This window comes from Alosa alosa, chromosome 14, assembly GCF_017589495.1.
Source record: "Alosa alosa isolate M-15738 ecotype Scorff River chromosome 14, AALO_Geno_1.1, whole genome shotgun sequence".
NCBI classification, from domain to species: domain Eukaryota; kingdom Metazoa; phylum Chordata; class Actinopteri; order Clupeiformes; family Clupeidae; genus Alosa; species Alosa alosa.
The window spans coordinates 14,333,646-14,350,580 of record NC_063202.1 but is presented as its reverse complement, the minus strand read 5'-3'; the positions used below and the strand labels follow the sequence as shown (position 1 = coordinate 14,350,580).

The following is a 16,935-nucleotide window of genomic DNA, read 5'->3' as shown; positions in this document are numbered from 1 at the left end:
AATGGTCAGGTCAGTTTTTGATCATGGATGTCAAGTAGCCCTATAGACCCTTTCAACAATAAAAACAAAAACAATGCTTGAACGTTCTATTTGGGCCCCAATCTACTTCCTCTGCATTAAGATAACATATGGAATGTTAAAAAGGAAGTCTTGTGGGGCCAACTATGATGCTGATAATGGAACTCTTTTGAAAGGCAGCTGTACCTGCTTTAAATAATACTATTCATAGGCCTACTTTGCAGTCAAAAGCTCAGGATATTTCGTGGTGAATGTAGGTTACTTTTAGGTTACTTCCACATCAAATTTCTGCCCTCCTTTAAATGATAGAGAAATCGTTGTATTGTTAGACGAATACATCTTTTTTTTTTTTTTTTTTTTTTTTTTTTACAATTTTGGAACAGATTAAAATGGGAAATGAGTGTTTGTCATGCAAACACACACACAAACGTCCGCACACAGATTTGCTGCAAACTCTCTCTGAATGTAACGAAAAACAGTGTACAGTAGGTGGCGGTATGCACCAATTGCATGTTGCAAGCTGCCAAGAAAGAAAGACAAAGAAGAAGAGGAAGAGGAAGACGAGACGACGACGATTCATTTGTGGTTGCAGGCTTCACTCGGCGGCCATCTATGTAACGCGGTTTGGGACGCTATTTCAGTAGTTATTAAAATATAAAACATGCCACGTGTGTGTGCTTTCAACGGCTGTAACAATACAGTAGGTGGTGGGCGTTCTTTTTTCATCCTACCAAAGAATGAGAGAAGGTAAGTTTGCATAGGCCTACATTACTGCAACCAGTGGTAAGACTGCTTTCACTCGCTAGCCAGTTTCGGGAAAACGAGCTTGCTTGTGGACACCACATAACCTAGTCATTGCCTGATTTAGGTTACATAGAACGTGGTGCATGTATTGGAGCAGACACTTTTTGCAAGATTTTCACCTTAACGACGCCAATTTGATATGGAATTGTTGATCTAGCATAGACGTATTCCCTACCATGCAACTTCATAAACGGCGGCACGTCAAATCTCGCGAGAATGGGAAAACATTACCTTTTGCCTGTTGTCACCTCCACAACAAAAGCACATCATCCTCCCAAGTTTCACACTGATCCAGTTTTGTTGGAGATATATATATTGGGACTAGTCTGGATTCTGCCGCAGACGTTTTTTCTGACTAATAAAGTCAAAGATATTTCTGTCCAAATGCTTCATAGGTTTTACCCAACTAACCACTATTTTCAGAAGCTCAAAAAAGACATTAATGTAAATTGTAGGCCTACTTTTTGTGGGAATCAAAGAGAAACTCTTGTGAATTTATTTTGGTTATGACCTCAGACTAAATTACTTTAGAGTAAATTGTCTCGATAGCTGATCTTATCCTACCCTGTGTTCTTGTACTGGGAAAATTACTTTGGTTTCATTAACTATAACACAAATATCACTTCTCAGTTTTATTTAATCAGCCTGATTTTAATTTTGACCAAATTTTACATCCATAAGTCCAAATTCCAAAATAAAACACCTAACTTCAGAGTTCTCCATTCACATTAAACACTATATTTCTACTATATCCTGTTGCAGTAATAAGAAGGCTGTTAGAACACACACATTATTTGTACTTTTCAAATGCTTTATGTAAATTGAGTTGTTTCTCTTTTTATTATTATTATATTTTTTGTATCTCCGCTGACGTACTTGACCTGTTTGTATTGTATAAGGGGGTGTGTCTCGGTGAAATGTTGCGAGATAAATGGGAGATTTACACTTTCCAACTCGGGCGGCGGATTTACGAGACAAATGGATAGACATATTAGTCACAAGAAGATTATTTACAACACTAGAGTAAAATATAAATATATCGCGACTCTAGAGGGAGCTCTACAGTCGTCAAAAATACCTAAACCTGCATAGTGTAGGCTACCTTTAGTATTAGTCCTAGTCCATTTGAATGGTCCTTCACTGTTTATTGTACTTTTCAGACAGTATGGTCCATGAATTACATTGCAACCATGTGAACCCATTGCTACAGAATAATGAAATGGCATTTCTTAAGTGATTGCTGAATAAAGTTCTACATCTATGTTGTGCCATTATGAAGTGTGCCATAAAGAATAAAAAAAGTTGGAGATCATGTTGTATATGCAATTTTATTAACATCCAACACAGGAGAGAGGAATGGCTTCGCCATGCTAGGATTGAAGTTCTAACAAAAACGGAGCCGGAGAGAGGAGGATATGTGTTCTGCAGTGATCATTTCAGGCCAGAGGAGATAAAATGTAAAGTAAGTACAATATTGTTCCATCATTTCAATAAAATCATAGTTAACCATTTAACAGTTACAGGGAATGTTTTTCTTAAAGCATGTGTTTGTAGATATTGGTCTGTGTAACAACACATTAAAACTTTCCAACAACAAAAAACAGCAACATTAACAGTCATGTTAACCAACTACCCAATTGTGACTACATAGATGGATGGATGCATGTATGCAAAGCCTTAGCCTAAACACAATGGACCAGTTTACCATGCACACTTGAGGAAAAGCTTTCTATATTGAAAGCATTTCCTCAGTGGAGATATGTATTGACGTTTACTCCAGTGTATATCAGAACTTTAGTTTAAAAGTACAGTTCCCTTTCAAGTAAAATATCCTTTTTGTCAGGGTCAAAGAAAACGGCTGGTTCTAAATGCAGTCCCGGCCCTTTACGAGCAAAGCACCCCTGTGCTACAGGAGAAAAGAGGTATTGGAAAAATAAATACATTATTTTTTCAATTCTTGTTTTGCCCTAGTCTTTCGTCATAGTGCTGCTAATGCAATGATGCCCTAAGCACAAGTACTTTATGTATGTTTGTGTTCAATATGAGGCATTATTGCATTTTTTCTCTGGTTAATAATGAAGACTATGACAAATAAGTATTGTTAGCTTACATAACTTTGTTATTGGGGGCGTTGCCTATAAGGTTTGCCAGCAAGTCAGCAAGCAAGCAAAGTTACAAAATGTAAAGCATGGGGTGGCAGATGCTAATGGGGAAACATTGGACTGCTGTAGCTTTAAACCGGTAAAAGAGCTTTTTTAATAGTGTGAAGAAAGAAATATACGGGACATAATAACACTCGACATGGAATGTCTCCATTATGGTATAGCAAAACGTATAACAATTCCAAGCATCATTACTGTGAAATGGTTCCAGATTCCGATATACCTACATGTCTTGCAGGGGAGGACATGCCTTCACAATGCACTTATGAGTGTAAAATGCCCGTAGACTTCCACACACTGCTGGCACAAAAAAACAAGGTGAATGGCATTAGTGATTGCCACATTTCTCTGCATATGTATATACAGTACCAATAAAAAGCTTCTCATTCAATGTTTTTTTATTATTATTATTTTCTCCAATGTAGAAGTCTAGCTTACGATGTAGAACATAAAAAATGAGAAGGGTCCAACATTTGACTGGTACCTGTATAATCTTCATGCAAATTATATTTTCACAGAAAATCAAAGAAATGAAAATCCTGCTGAAGAAAGAGAAGTCCAAATTGCGGGTGTTCCGTTACAGAGCCAACAACAAAATCAAAGACCTGCAGTTACAAGTATCCAAGTATGTAGCAGTGATGAAGTTATTGCAAGGGTAACAGTGATAATACACGAACAATTAATTTGATCAATTTCGTGTGCAGACTTCAACCTCACCAGAACACCGAGACATATGCTCTGACCACCGAGTGCCTCCCAAAGGAAGCCAAAGAATTTGTGGATGGACAGATTGCAATGGCGCAGATGAGGAGCCGTGGCCAGCGTTACACCAAAAAACAAAAAGACTTGGCAATCCGTCTTTACCACCACAGCCCAGCGTGCTACTTGGAGCTGAAGAATACATTTCAATTACCTGCTCCAGTCACCCTGATAAGACATCTGATGGACAGCCTGGGGAGTTTTGAAGTAAGAGTCTGTTACTTGTTATTTCACCAAACCCATCTTGACCATGTAAAAAGGGTTTTGGAACACTCCATTACGAAATGATGTGACAAAATTACCATGTTTGATGTTTATATCAAATTAAACTTCTGGGCTGAATATCAGGTCAAGCCAAATCTCATTTAGTACGATGGCATATTAATGCACACTATGTTTTTAAACCAACAATTTCTTTCTGTAGCCTGGATTCCTTCATGGGGTTTTGGCAAAGCTCAAGGCCAAGGCCGAAACCATGGCCAAGGAAGAGAAAAACTGTGCAATTGTCATTGATGAGATGGCCATCAAAAATCAGCTTGACTACAACCGCAAGCTGGATTGCATAGACGGGTTGGCAGAAGGCGGCAAAATGGCAACGCAAGCCACGGTATTCGTGGTTAGAGCCATAAATGGAAAGTGGAAGCAGGTAGTTCTTCCAAAATAACAACGCACACACATTCATTTTAATGTCAGATTCCCAATAAAAATACTGCAGCTGCTATAGGACATATAAGTGGCATACGGCAATGTCTGTACGGCAATGTCTCCACTAAAGGCTCTGTACCTTTTGAGAGTACATGAAGTTGGAGGTTATAAAGACAAATGGAAGACAAACAATGTATTACAGAACATTTCACAGAATATAGCCATATTTGTTAATAATGAACAGATGCAAATTTGTGGACTCAACTGTATATTGAATTCATCTTTCCTCAACTCTCTTTTTTAGGCAATTGGATACTTCCTATCAATGTCCACAATGGCAGGTGAAGAGATTGCAGGCAAACTTCGAGAGACAGTCGCCTACCTGGAAAGTTCTGGGCTGAATGTATGTTATACACACAACTGTGCAAAATCTTGGCATTAGTCTACACCATTCATCCACTCACTATCCAAAAACACACTATTAGGCCCGTTTCCATTACAGGAATCGGATCTTAGTTTTACGGGGCCGTTCGTTTGCACTTCCTTTAGAGGAATTACCCCGTAACGCAGCGTTCCAGGGACTTCTACAGGGCTGAATCAAGTCCCTGCCTTTTGTCTTACTTTCAGGTCAAATGTGTCGTCTGTGGCCAGGGACCGACAAATGAGGAGGCCATGAGGATCTTGGGAGCCTCCCTAGACATCAACGAGGATGGCGATGTATCTCACTGTATTGACATCGATAAAAAGATCCCCCTCATATTTGATGTTCCACATTTGGTCAAGTCCATTCGAAACAACTTAAAACAACATCCAATAAATGTACTAAACGTTAACTAGATTTTTTACGTGAAATTGTTACATAACATTACAGGGTTTTCTCATCTGTCTTTTTGTCTATCTTCCCTCCCTTCCTTTCTTCCTCCCTCCAGTCTTAGCCCCGCCTTCTAATTAATGTTGTGAAGGAACGATAGGAGGATGGAGGAATGGGAGAGACCATCCTCCTATCGTTCCTTCACAAAATTAATTAGAAGGCGGGGCTAAGACTGGAGGGAAGAGGGGAGGGAAGATGGACAAAAAGACAGATGAGAAAACCACTACACATTTACAGACTGCATACTGTAAGCATCACTGTAATTATGGTTAAAGTGATAGCAATCATGTTCCGCCAGATTCAAGGGAATGAGGTGTCATGGAAATACCTGCAGGATTTTTACATCAAAGACAGGAAAGGTGTCATCCGGCTGGCCCCAAAACTTACAGCGAGCCATATCTATCTGCCTCCGTCATCCAACATACGAGTCAATCTGGCCACTCAGATCTTCAGCCACTCTGTGGCAGCTGGTACATCATGTGCAACAATAACACATCACAAATAATAAAAAAGATTTCAGCTATAAAAACTGTACTTACAGATATCACAAACCATCTGACTTTCTCCCCATCCACAAGGCATGCAGACTATGGTGTTACAACACCAACTACAAAAGGACGCCCTCCACACTGCCAAGTTTGCAGAGGACATGGACAGGCTATTTGATGTCCTCAACTCAAGGTAAACAAATTAAATAAGGCTCTTCACCTACTTTTTTGCTTTAGACTGATTGACATACTAGCTCTCAGTTAAGATAGAAAGCCATGGTGTTGCAGAAAGCACAATGAACTTCATTTGAATTATTCTGCCCTCCACTTTTCCTACACTGTCTATCTCTATTAAAAATATGATGGTGAATACCATCATACCAATGAATACCATTGGCCACCACAGGTATTGTGTAGCCCAAATCTGGGCATTTGCTATTTCACTGAGCACCACATTAAAGGCATCCAATGCAGTTTAGGGTATTTTGGCAAAACCAACAGACCCAACAGTCATGACATGCATGCTGCTCATTCTGTGTAATTGAATCTGTAATTAAAATAATAGCAGTGTTGTGTTCAATTAGTGAGGTGATTAATTGATTGAAGATGGCTATGTGAAGCAAAGCTATCAGCTAGAAGTCCCCGCAAAGTCTCATTGCTGAAAAAAAAGACATTTACTGAATAGGTCTGGGATGGCAGAGGCTTGCAATAGGCCCATATCAATGAGCATAGCCAGGTACAGTAATGCACTAAAAAAAAAATTCTTCATAGAAGGCTTTACATGTCTCGATTTCTGAGTCTTATCTTTCAATCGATGTATAGCATTACTATGGTACTTTGTGATATGCTGCATACAATTGATACAGTACAGTATGGGGGGAGGTGGGGGAACCATAACGGAAGACGGCAGCAAGCCTGGTGCTGCTATGGGGTTTAAGGTAAAAAAAAAAGAAACGCACATGGGGTGCCTTTAAATCACATGAAACTGATTCTGCAGGATGAAAGACAGCAAATGGTGGAGAAGGCCTCTAGGCACCGACTCCAACAGGCTGGACTACCTTCAGAATTGTATAAGTTGGATAAAATCCTGGAAATTTGGGTGAGTTATGGGTAAAAAGTGAAGTCTATTCTTGGTTGGGTTAGTAAGGGGGCTGGTAAACATCCACAGACACAGCTTTAACACAACAACAACGGGCCGACAGATACTGCAAATCAAAGCATTGCAAGCATGTCGGAAGTCCATCAATACCAATGTTAAAACAACATGTTTTAATAACATTAAAATGACAATGCTGTAGTGTTATAATAATAATTAAAGTCATTTTAATTAACTTTCAAAGCACTTTTGACCTATGTGTGATCTATTCTGAGAAAAACACAGACTAACAAAAACTTCATTGTCGAAACACTGTGTCTGTGGGAATATGTCATCTTGACAAGTTCATAATAGTACAACAGCCTAATCTGATATAGCAATTCTTCTCTGCAGATCTACAAGACCTCCACCGTGCCGTACAGGCTTGGTGCTGAGCATACGGAGCATCCTGAAGCTTTACCAGGAGCTGATGTGCGAGGGAGTGAAGTACCTCTGCACATCAACACTGAACAAGGACTACCTAGAGGTATTACAGCTCATGTTTGTTGTCCTGGTAACATTAGAATGCTTTAAGTCACAAGTTGTTTGACAATGGTCCACTCGTGCTTGCAGAACCTGTTCTCAGGGAAGGGAGGGCAGCAGATCTACCCCACGGTCAGGGAGTTGGCAACAGCACTGATGAATGGTTCAGCGGCATACATACTCGGCCTCCCGGAAAGTGCCACAAATTATTTTCCTGCTGATGGCACTCAGTTGCTGCAATGCAGCCATGCGAGAAGCACAGAACAGGTCAGGCTGGTGTACAATCATTAACAATGAACTAATATTTAAAAGATGAACAAATAAATAACATCTACCTGAAAGTTAAAAGGTAATTTTGGGCAACATTTTTATGTGTAATCTCAAGATTCAACTCTTAACACCCCACCCCACCCTTCTGTGCTCCTAAAGCAACAAGAAGAAGGGGTTGAGGAATGTTTATACCCCCACTACATACATTTACAATGTGTTTCTTGTGCTCTAGAGTGAACAGGAGCCTGAGCCTGAGGACGTTGTCTACAACAGTGAGCAGGTAATACAATTGTGATATGACTGTAAACAGGGACCCAAATCAGACAATCAACACATTATGCTTATACGATATTTGAAAAAAAATAATTCAGATCTGACTTGCTTTTACATTGCCCATCATAGAGCATCCCCAGCGTGGACGTCGTCATTGATGCCGACGATGCCATGGACATGCAGAAAGGGAAGCAGGAGGTGCTCGCCTACGTGGCTGGATGGGTGACATCGAAGGTGGCAGAGGATCCCGAACTCGGGCAGTGCTGGGAGTGTCATCATGCTCTAGTGAAATTAAACCACATGGAGCACGGTTACAGCACCGTTTCGAGGGAGGGATCCTTGATCAATGATCCCTCCACACTCCTCAGGAACTGCATTGTGAAGTGCGAAAGCATAATTGAACAAACACCGCCTGAAATCTGGGCAGCAAAGGGTCTGACTAAGAGGCTGAAAGAGGCTCTTCAATGTGGCGGAGCATTCAGCGAGCTCCACACACAACACCCGACCCACTCAAAGGCAATTGAAAAGGTGGCTTTAAATAAGTTTGTGATGTGCCGGATTGGAGCAGAGCTGAGGGCCCGTAATCAAGTGACTGCCGAAATTAAAAAAAGAAAGGGGGGTCCATTGAAAGATGCCACGGCAAGAAAAAAGCTGGCCTGCTTAAACTCCACAAAATAAAATTTGTGTTGCCATAACAACCACAACGGTCCATCTTGGTTTATATTCGAGTTTTCATCATCACTTTTCTGCCTAACTTAGCATCAGTGTTATAATTAATGTTGAACATTGCTAAAAAACATTATTAAACAAAGAAATCTATTATCTATTACCTAACGTTAGCCCAGTGGTTCTCAAACTTTTTCTGTCATTCCCTACTTTGGAGGTGGGGAATTTTCAAGCCCCACCTGACTCCATCAACACGGCAAAATGGTAACGTTGGTTCCACGCTGGATTTTGATTCATATGTTGGTCTGTTTATGACTCCTATGTTTGTGTATGGCTATTTTGTTTTGAATCTATGATCTTGTCAAAAAAGAAAAGGAATTATTAAAGATAGGCACAAAAAAAAAAAAAAAATGTCCTCCTGTTCATTGCGCCCCACCTGTCACGTCTCTATTCCCCACTAGTGGGGCCCACCCCACACTTTTGAGAATCACTGCGTTAGCCAAACATCTCTGGTTTTGCTAGCTAGCGATAAGTAGCTAGACTATTTAGCAATGGATAGCTGGCTAATTCACTACACTATCTGAAAAGGACATAAAACAGAAAATATGTTGTACAAATATTACACTGCAAAGTTACAGTAGCGTTCTGAACATAAAAATAGCATGGGGAGATATTTCTGGTCACAAGTAAATGCTTACTTATTTTTTTATGTATTTTATTTCTCACATCTGTCGTTATGGACTTTGGCAATGATGTCTTGGCCTTTCAAGCTGAGTTGGGTTATATCTGTCTTGACTGGAAACCATTCTCTTTGATGCTAATGATCCTAATATAAAGCCTACAAGAGCACCCCTGTAAGTCAGTAAGCTTGTTAGTCATTAAGAAAGTAAAAGTCTCACCATGTATTCTACCTGTGCACTTAACACAGGTGATTTTGTTATGGAAAATACCACTACCCTGTTAAAACCAAATTTAACACTGGATAGAAAGGATCCATGGAGACAAGTCTGAGATTAGAAGAAACTGATGATGGCCTTTATTCACAAAACCTCCGGTGTACAACCATAACCAAGCATTAACTAAGTACAACCATAAAAATAATATGCAGGTTAACAGTTTTTTAGTTGACGATCACTGAATTGCTGTCAGAATCAATGTCATTGCTCGAAAAGGGGATGTGATTAGACCTGTTTTCCAGTGTAGCCTTCTGAAGTTTGGGATAAACGGGTTAGGATCAGCCTTCAAGGATCTGTATTGGCCTACTGTAATCACCTACTACTGCTATCAGTATGGACTGGGCAAAAATACGGTTGAGCATTGTTTGGATGTTATTCGATATCGGTACTAAATAAGGACGGCACCGGTGACATATTGGAGCTGGCATGCACAACTACATCTAACCCTGCTACTGAGAGAGAGAGGCAGCCTTCTCTGTGCTGCTCTGGTGCTGAGAGCTGACAGGGGGCTGCCTCAGCCCTAGTGCTCCATGGGAGGAATGTCACGCCAATGTGTGTGTGTGTGTGTATGGTGTGTGTGAGGGATGTCTCAGCTCTAGTATTCCATGGGAGGAATGTCACGCCAGTGTGTGTGTGTGGGAGGGGATGTCTCAGCCCATGCTTCATTGGAGGGATGTCAAGCTTGTCTCACAGGTTCTACAGAGAGACGTGGGGGCGTACTGAGATGCGCAAAAATAGCATTACAACACACACACACACACACACACTTTTCGCCTTTGTTCTGAAGCTCCCTGGGAGAGGAACGGGTACAGGACACCTAGTCGGCCTTTGATCACTTCTCTCAAAGAGAAAATACAGCACTATAAAACGTGTGTGTGTTGCGCTATGTGTATAAAAAAAGTGGTATATGGGTACATGGGTGTCTTTCTTCTCCTCTCTCTTCCCCCCCTTCTCATTTCCCTTCTCTTCTCTCCTATCTTTTTGTTTCATCTTTCCATCTCTTGCCTGTCTTCTTCCCATACCTAGATAGATAGATAGATACTTTATTAATCCCTAGGGGAAATTCAAGAAACCTTCTGTAGAGCTGCTTCAGTTAAGGAAGCTAAACCTGAAGGCATTGCTTTGCTTGGTAGAAATTGCTTTAGAAGACAAAGTCAAATTGTGTCCTGTCTCTCTGCTCCTCTCCTCCCCTCCCCCCTTTTCTGCTCCTCTGCTCCCTCTTCCCATCCTCCCATCTCCTCTGCTACAGTGTTGTGTGTCCTGTCTCCATGCGTGCCTGTCTCAGGAGTGACCAGTAGGGGTCAGTGTTGCGGCAGCTGAGAAAGATTGCTGAGTCTCTAAAGGCCACTGGAGGTCGTTGAAGGTCGAGGCAGCTCCAACATCAGCCTCAAATGCACTCACTTCCCTACCTCTTTCCCCCCTTCTGCTTTCTCTCTCTCCGTTTTTCAGTCTCAAACCCTCTTTCTCTTTCTCCTACTCTCTTTTCTGAGTCACAGAATGAGCAGCATTCAGCACACACACACACACACACACACACACACACACACACACACACACATCATGGAATCCTGAGAGACAAGCCTCTGAATTAGAAACTGTGTCTGGCAGGAGCAACAGTGCATAAGGATGAATGTGTGTGAATATGTGTGTATGTGTATGTATATGAGAGAGGGAGTGAGAAGCTGCACCTCTGGTCATTTTTATCGATGCACTCATCACTTACGGCTATTGATCTACACACACACAGACACAGAGAGAAAGATAAGAAAAAGACAAAGAAAAACATAGTTAAACTTCCTGCATAACAATGGATTATTACACCACAGAGATAACTGAGTTAATGCACAAGGGGGATTAAACTGCTGTGACAGCTTGTGTGTGCGTGTTTGAGAGAGAGAGTGTGTGTGTCAGAAGGAAATAAAGAAAAGAGAAGACAAGGGACAGTATGGTTTACCACTATTTAATGCATTATTTTCAACATTTCAGTTAGAAATCCTAACTGGAAACACTTGAAATTCATAAATTAATCTAATCCAAGAGAGTCTGGCCTCTCACTATTGGGAAATGTTTCCAACTCTAGCATTTTAACTAGCCTGGCCTTTGCCTGCCTACGTACTTCTGCTCGATTTACATTTTAACGGGCATAGACTTTGCAATAACATTGGAACCATTGGTCCAAATGAAAATGGAACAGAGATAGACAGGCTGGACCACACTATCACAACTCCTCCCTGGACAAGGATTCTTTAATTCAGAGCATATACTGCAGGTGGAAACGTGCACCAACCTGCATTTTCTTTATCTAAATTTCCATGCAAATGAACATTTAGATAAAGATAATGCATGGAATGGAAACCCAGCTTTGAGACCAAATTGAGGTGACAGAGAGAGTGTGGGGGTGCAGAGGAGGGCTGGGGGGGGGGGGGTGGGGGGGGGGGCAGAGGGAGAGACAGAGTTGGGGAATAAAAAAAAAAAAAAGACAGAAAGGATGTAGAGAGACAGCAAGAGTCAAAGAGAGAGAGATCTGCAATAGGAACGAGAGAAAAAGAAACTGAAAGGTAGAGTGAGAGAAGGGAAGAATGAAATTAATGCAGAAGAGAGAGGAATGGAAAGGAACACACAAAGAAATATCTCAAGTAAAGTTGGAGGCAGGTTATTGTGTGTGTGTGTGTGTGTGTGAGTGTGTGTGTGTGTGTGAGTGTGTATTTGTGTATAAGCACAGACGTGTGTGTGTGTGTGTGTGTGTGTGTGAGAGAATTGTGTGTGTTTCACTATGTGTGGCTGGCTGTGGAAGGTGTGTGTGATCTGTTTTTTCCCTGCTTTCTGCTGGCATACATTCTCCCACATTGTTCAGTTCAGTTTGAGACAGACATACACACACACACACATGCAGTGCCATGCTGGCTCACAAATGATTAAACATTTCTTTGTGTGTGTATGTGTGTGTGTCCTCCTCTGTCTATAAATAGCATGTTTTGGAGGTGACGCACCAAACTTCTTTCTGCTCCAAACTCTGAGAAGTGTGTCTCTTTCAAGGGGAAACCTGTCAGGCTGTGTCAGCCTCTGTATCTGTTTGTGTATATGTATTTGTGTGCATGTGTTTGTTAGAAGGAAGAAACTCTTATGTTTGCAGGTCGAGAGAGAGAGAGAGAGAGATGGAAAATAATAAACATCAACAACTTTATCCAACAGTCCCATATGTACACTCACTGTATCATATGTATATCTCACTGTGGTATGTGAGTTCCTATGCTTGTGTGTTGTGTTACAAAGCATACTTGTTTGTGTGTGTGTGTGTGTGTGTGTGTGTGTGTGTGTGTGTGTGTGTGTGTGTGTGTGTGTGTGTGTGTGTGCCATAAACACATAGGGTACTATATATGTTGGTGTTAGAACTCTAGGCTAGTGCTGCGTTCCAGTTGTCTCGTATTTACCTTATTCAGCATAAGCGGGGGCCATGAGTTGGGGGTAATCATTGTCCGCTTTGTCCTTGAACTTCCCGTTGAGCAGTATCCATTGCGATACATTGAGATAGCAGAGTTCTATCGAGATGACTGGCATCATATGTTATGGGTCATTCTAAAGTTAGGAACGTTTATTTAGGATTTTGGTGATTTTGGTGACATTTCTGTAATACACCCTTACTATCTGAAGTTAGGAGAACACTGACTTAGGAGCAGCTGTTCTGTAATGACTTTCTAAACATAGTTACCATGGTTACCAAACAGATCAGATAGGATTTTCAAGTTAGGAAGTTTCTGAAATATGGCCCACAGTAAGTGTTTTGGTTTTAACATTTTAGACAGTAAATAATCAGATAATGCATTGGGTTTTGGGTAGAAAATAAAGAAAACTTTATAAGAATTGCAGAACATTATACACAGACGTCATGTAAGGGATGATGTATAGAACGCCGGTCTTTATCGGAATATAAGTCCCGACAGGGCGAACAGGACCCAACGTGCCCGCGTAGCAACTTTCTGTTATCGAGGTATAGCAGTGAAGTGTGAATGGAGTGAATAGGGCATTCTGCAGCATTATGAAGAGCTGTGTAATAAAGCAACATAGTGACAGATAGAGATTGGACACTATTGTTTCTGTGAATGATTTAATTAGACACAAATAGACAGAATTGCACTGCAGTGCATAACCAGTGCATATGGCTCTCATTTACTGTTATTGAGCGCAGCCATCTTGAAAATTCGAACTTGGGGTACTTTGGGTTCGAACAAGCTGACAAGTCAGAATACAACCTCAGAGGGCACTCCATTTGCATCTTCCTATTTGTAACTGGCAGAAATGAACAAGGACAAATGGAACGTTCCATAAACTGCTAGTCTATCCTGCGCCATGTACTGCTGCATGGTATTTGGCCACCAGGAGGTGCTAAAGAACAGACTGCAGAAACTTTGTTTGAGCACACTGTTCCCTGGTAAGAGAGAGGACAAGGACACACACACACAAACACACAGAACCTACTCTAGTGTCTCTTGAGTACATACTTCAGCTTGTATTTAGTGTGTGTGTGTGTGTGTGTATGTGTGTGTGTGTGTTTACATTGCATTCTACTGCTTTGAGTGGGCATTTCCTCTTTGTCTGACTCAGCAGTTTGTTTTGGCCTGCTCTGTGTGTGCGTGTGTGCTTGTCTGTCTGTCTGTCTGTCTGTGTATTTATGTACCTGAGACTGTGTATTTGTTTGACTTCAGAAGGTGAATGATGGCATGTATACATATATATATATATCATGAGCAGAAGAATGGATGGAACGGAACAGAAAGAAAGAAAGAAATGGAACAAAGAGAAAGAAGGAAAGAATTGAATGAGTAGAAAAGAGAGGAGAGGAAAGGAACACAAATGAAGTAGGAGGCAGGGTAACGTGTGTGTAAGCCCACACGTGTGTGTGTATGTGTAAATTGTGTGTGTTTCACTGTGTGTGGCTGCCTCTGGAGGGTGTGTGTGATCTGTGACGCCATGTATGTATCTATATGAGCAGGTGTATGGACAGCATGCACAGTACCCTCCACAATTATTGCCACCTATGGTAAAGTTGACTAAAACCAAAACAAAACAAAAATAACCTATTGGTGATTTATTGTAATCTCACAATAAAAACAATGAGGAAAACTCCAACCATAAAGGGAAGCAAATTTATTCTGAGAAAAAGGAAAATCTCATAAGGAAATAAATATTAAACACATCGCCCACAATTATTGCCACTCCTGCTTGTAATACCTTAAGCCTCCCTTTGACAATAAAACAGCTCATAATATTCTCCTATGACACTCCATAAAGTTTGAGAATACAAACCCAAGGAAAAAACTGTTCATATTTACAAAATCTCCCCAAATCGTCCAGATTTCTCGGCCCACACTTGTGCATTCTCCTCTTTGACTCATCCTACTGTTTTTCTATGGAATTTAGATCAGGGGACTGAGAAGGCAATGGCAGGAGCTTGATTTTGTGTTCAGTAAACCATTCTTGTTTTGATCTGGACGTTTGTTTTAGTTCATTGACCTGATGAATGATCAAATCATGACCCACTTTTAGTGCCTTGGCAGAGATTGACAAATTTCCATTGAAACTGTTCAGGTTTTTCTTGGGGTTCATGATACCACACCTTAAAAGGTTCCCAAGACCTTTGGGAATAAAAACAGCCCCACAATATCACAGCCCCTCCACCATAATTCTCATTAGGCATGGGGTTCTTTTCAGTATAGTCTTTCTTCTATATACACCAAAACCACCTAAAGTGTTTCTTGCCAAAGAGCACAATTTACATTTCATCTAACAATAGACCACTGTTCCAGACTGTGTCACTGCACCATTCTCCTGCCGTTTACCTTTGTAATTAAATGAATGGAAAGGCTTTTACCTGCCATACCCTCTAAATAATCTGTTACCAGTGAGGAATTTTTGACCCCAAGGGTCAAAGATTTTGGGAACTTGGTGACCCCAAGAAGATACCTTTTTCTGTTACTCTCCAACAGTGGTTCTTGTCTCTCTTACCATCCTCCATACTGTAGGTGGGGGCAAGATAATGATTGGGTTGACTAAATGTCAACGCACTTTATTTTTAATAAAATTGAGTGTATTCTCTTGTCTTTCCCATGTTGAAAAATGACTAGGGGATTTATCCTCTGTGCCACTTTATTTTCATACCTTAGTGAAAAAGAAAATCATGAACTTTCTGAAATCTATACGAGCGGATGTATGGGCGGTGTGTATGTATATAAGCAGGTTTATGGACGCCGTGTATGTATATATGAGCAGGTATATATGGTGTATCTATCTGAGCAGGTATGGGCGGTGTGTATGTATATAAGCAGGTTTATGGACGCCGTGTATGTATATATGAGCAGGTATATATGGTGTATCTATCTGAGCAGGTATGGGCGGTGTGTATCTATCTGAGCAGGTGAATGGATGGCTTCACACTCTTAATTTTTTGTTTAGTCACACTTTCACTCGGCAGGGACATGTACAACCGAACAAACTGTTCAAACATTTTGGACAATGACTGTCATCCACTCCACAGCACTATCACAAAGCAGAAGCTTTGCACCATGCACAACTGACAGACTGAGGAAGTAATTTGTCTCCAGGGCCATACATCTATTCAATGCTTCAATAAGAGAAGAGGAGAGATGGACTTCTCTGCATAGTCTGTCTGCCTTTCCACCCTCTCCTCCACTTCCACGACCTCCTATAACATTATTGTGTAGCCTACTGACTGTCCACTGGTCCACTGTTTTACTGCTTACACTGTCTGTTTACTGGCTATATTAGCCCATATGCACGACCCCTCCCTCCATCCCCCAGTCTGGACTGTGGTCTAACTTAATACTTGACCAATGGCTGATACCCTATTATCTCAAACCTATCCTTGAACCATACATATTTAACATGTATCATACACGTGTTTCGTGTCAACGAAACGTGTCAACACTGTATTTCGGTCGTTGCTTTTACCTTACTGAAAGCCTACGCATGCCAGTTATGTATACACCAGCTGCCTGCCTGCAGCCTTCCAGACTTCCATCTCTGTCTCAGTGGTTCTTGGTCTAAGGACACAGTGTGTGTGTGTGAGAGAGAGAGAGGGTGTGTGAGAGAGATAGAGAGAGAAAAGAGAGACAAAGTGAAAGAAACTAAACGTCTCTTTGAGAGAGAGCGAATATGTCTAGAATGTGTGTCTGTATGGTGAGATTAGTAAGACCATAAATGTGTGTGTGTGTGTGTGTGTGTGTGTGTGTGTGTGTGTGTGTGTGTGTGTGTGTGTGTGTGTGGAGCTGAGCCCTTAGAGCACAGACAGCAATAACAATTAATAATAGATGATAGCAGATGATTAAAATAACAACTTTTTAATGTGAGGCTGTGACTAAATATTTATGAGACAAACTAATGCTTGTGT

At 41.0% G+C, this 16,935-nt stretch overlaps 1 protein-coding gene across 3 annotated transcripts; it reads left to right on the top strand.

The window, feature by feature from the left end:
* The first annotated feature begins 203 nt into the window (after positions 1-203).
* On the top strand, positions 204-8,944 carry LOC125307187. 3 transcript variants are annotated; one of them, XM_048263027.1, is made up of 16 exons: positions 204-271; positions 2,170-2,284; positions 2,666-2,744; positions 3,223-3,302; positions 3,503-3,609; positions 3,689-3,950; positions 4,168-4,389; positions 4,693-4,791; positions 5,016-5,207; positions 5,558-5,729; positions 5,838-5,940; positions 6,745-6,846; positions 7,237-7,369; positions 7,456-7,632; positions 7,868-7,915; positions 8,038-8,944. In XM_048263027.1, coding segments are annotated over exons 1-16 (2,442 nt in total). In that variant the 5' UTR covers positions 204-269; the 3' UTR covers positions 8,587-8,944. The 3 variants fall into 3 exon arrangements, with proteins under 3 accessions (XP_048118984.1, XP_048118983.1, XP_048118985.1); XM_048263026.1 differs by lacking the exon at positions 204-271 and adding an exon at positions 404-765; XM_048263028.1 differs by lacking the exons at positions 204-271; positions 2,666-2,744; positions 3,223-3,302 and adding an exon at positions 404-765.
* The last annotated feature ends 7,991 nt before the right edge of the window (positions 8,945-16,935 follow it).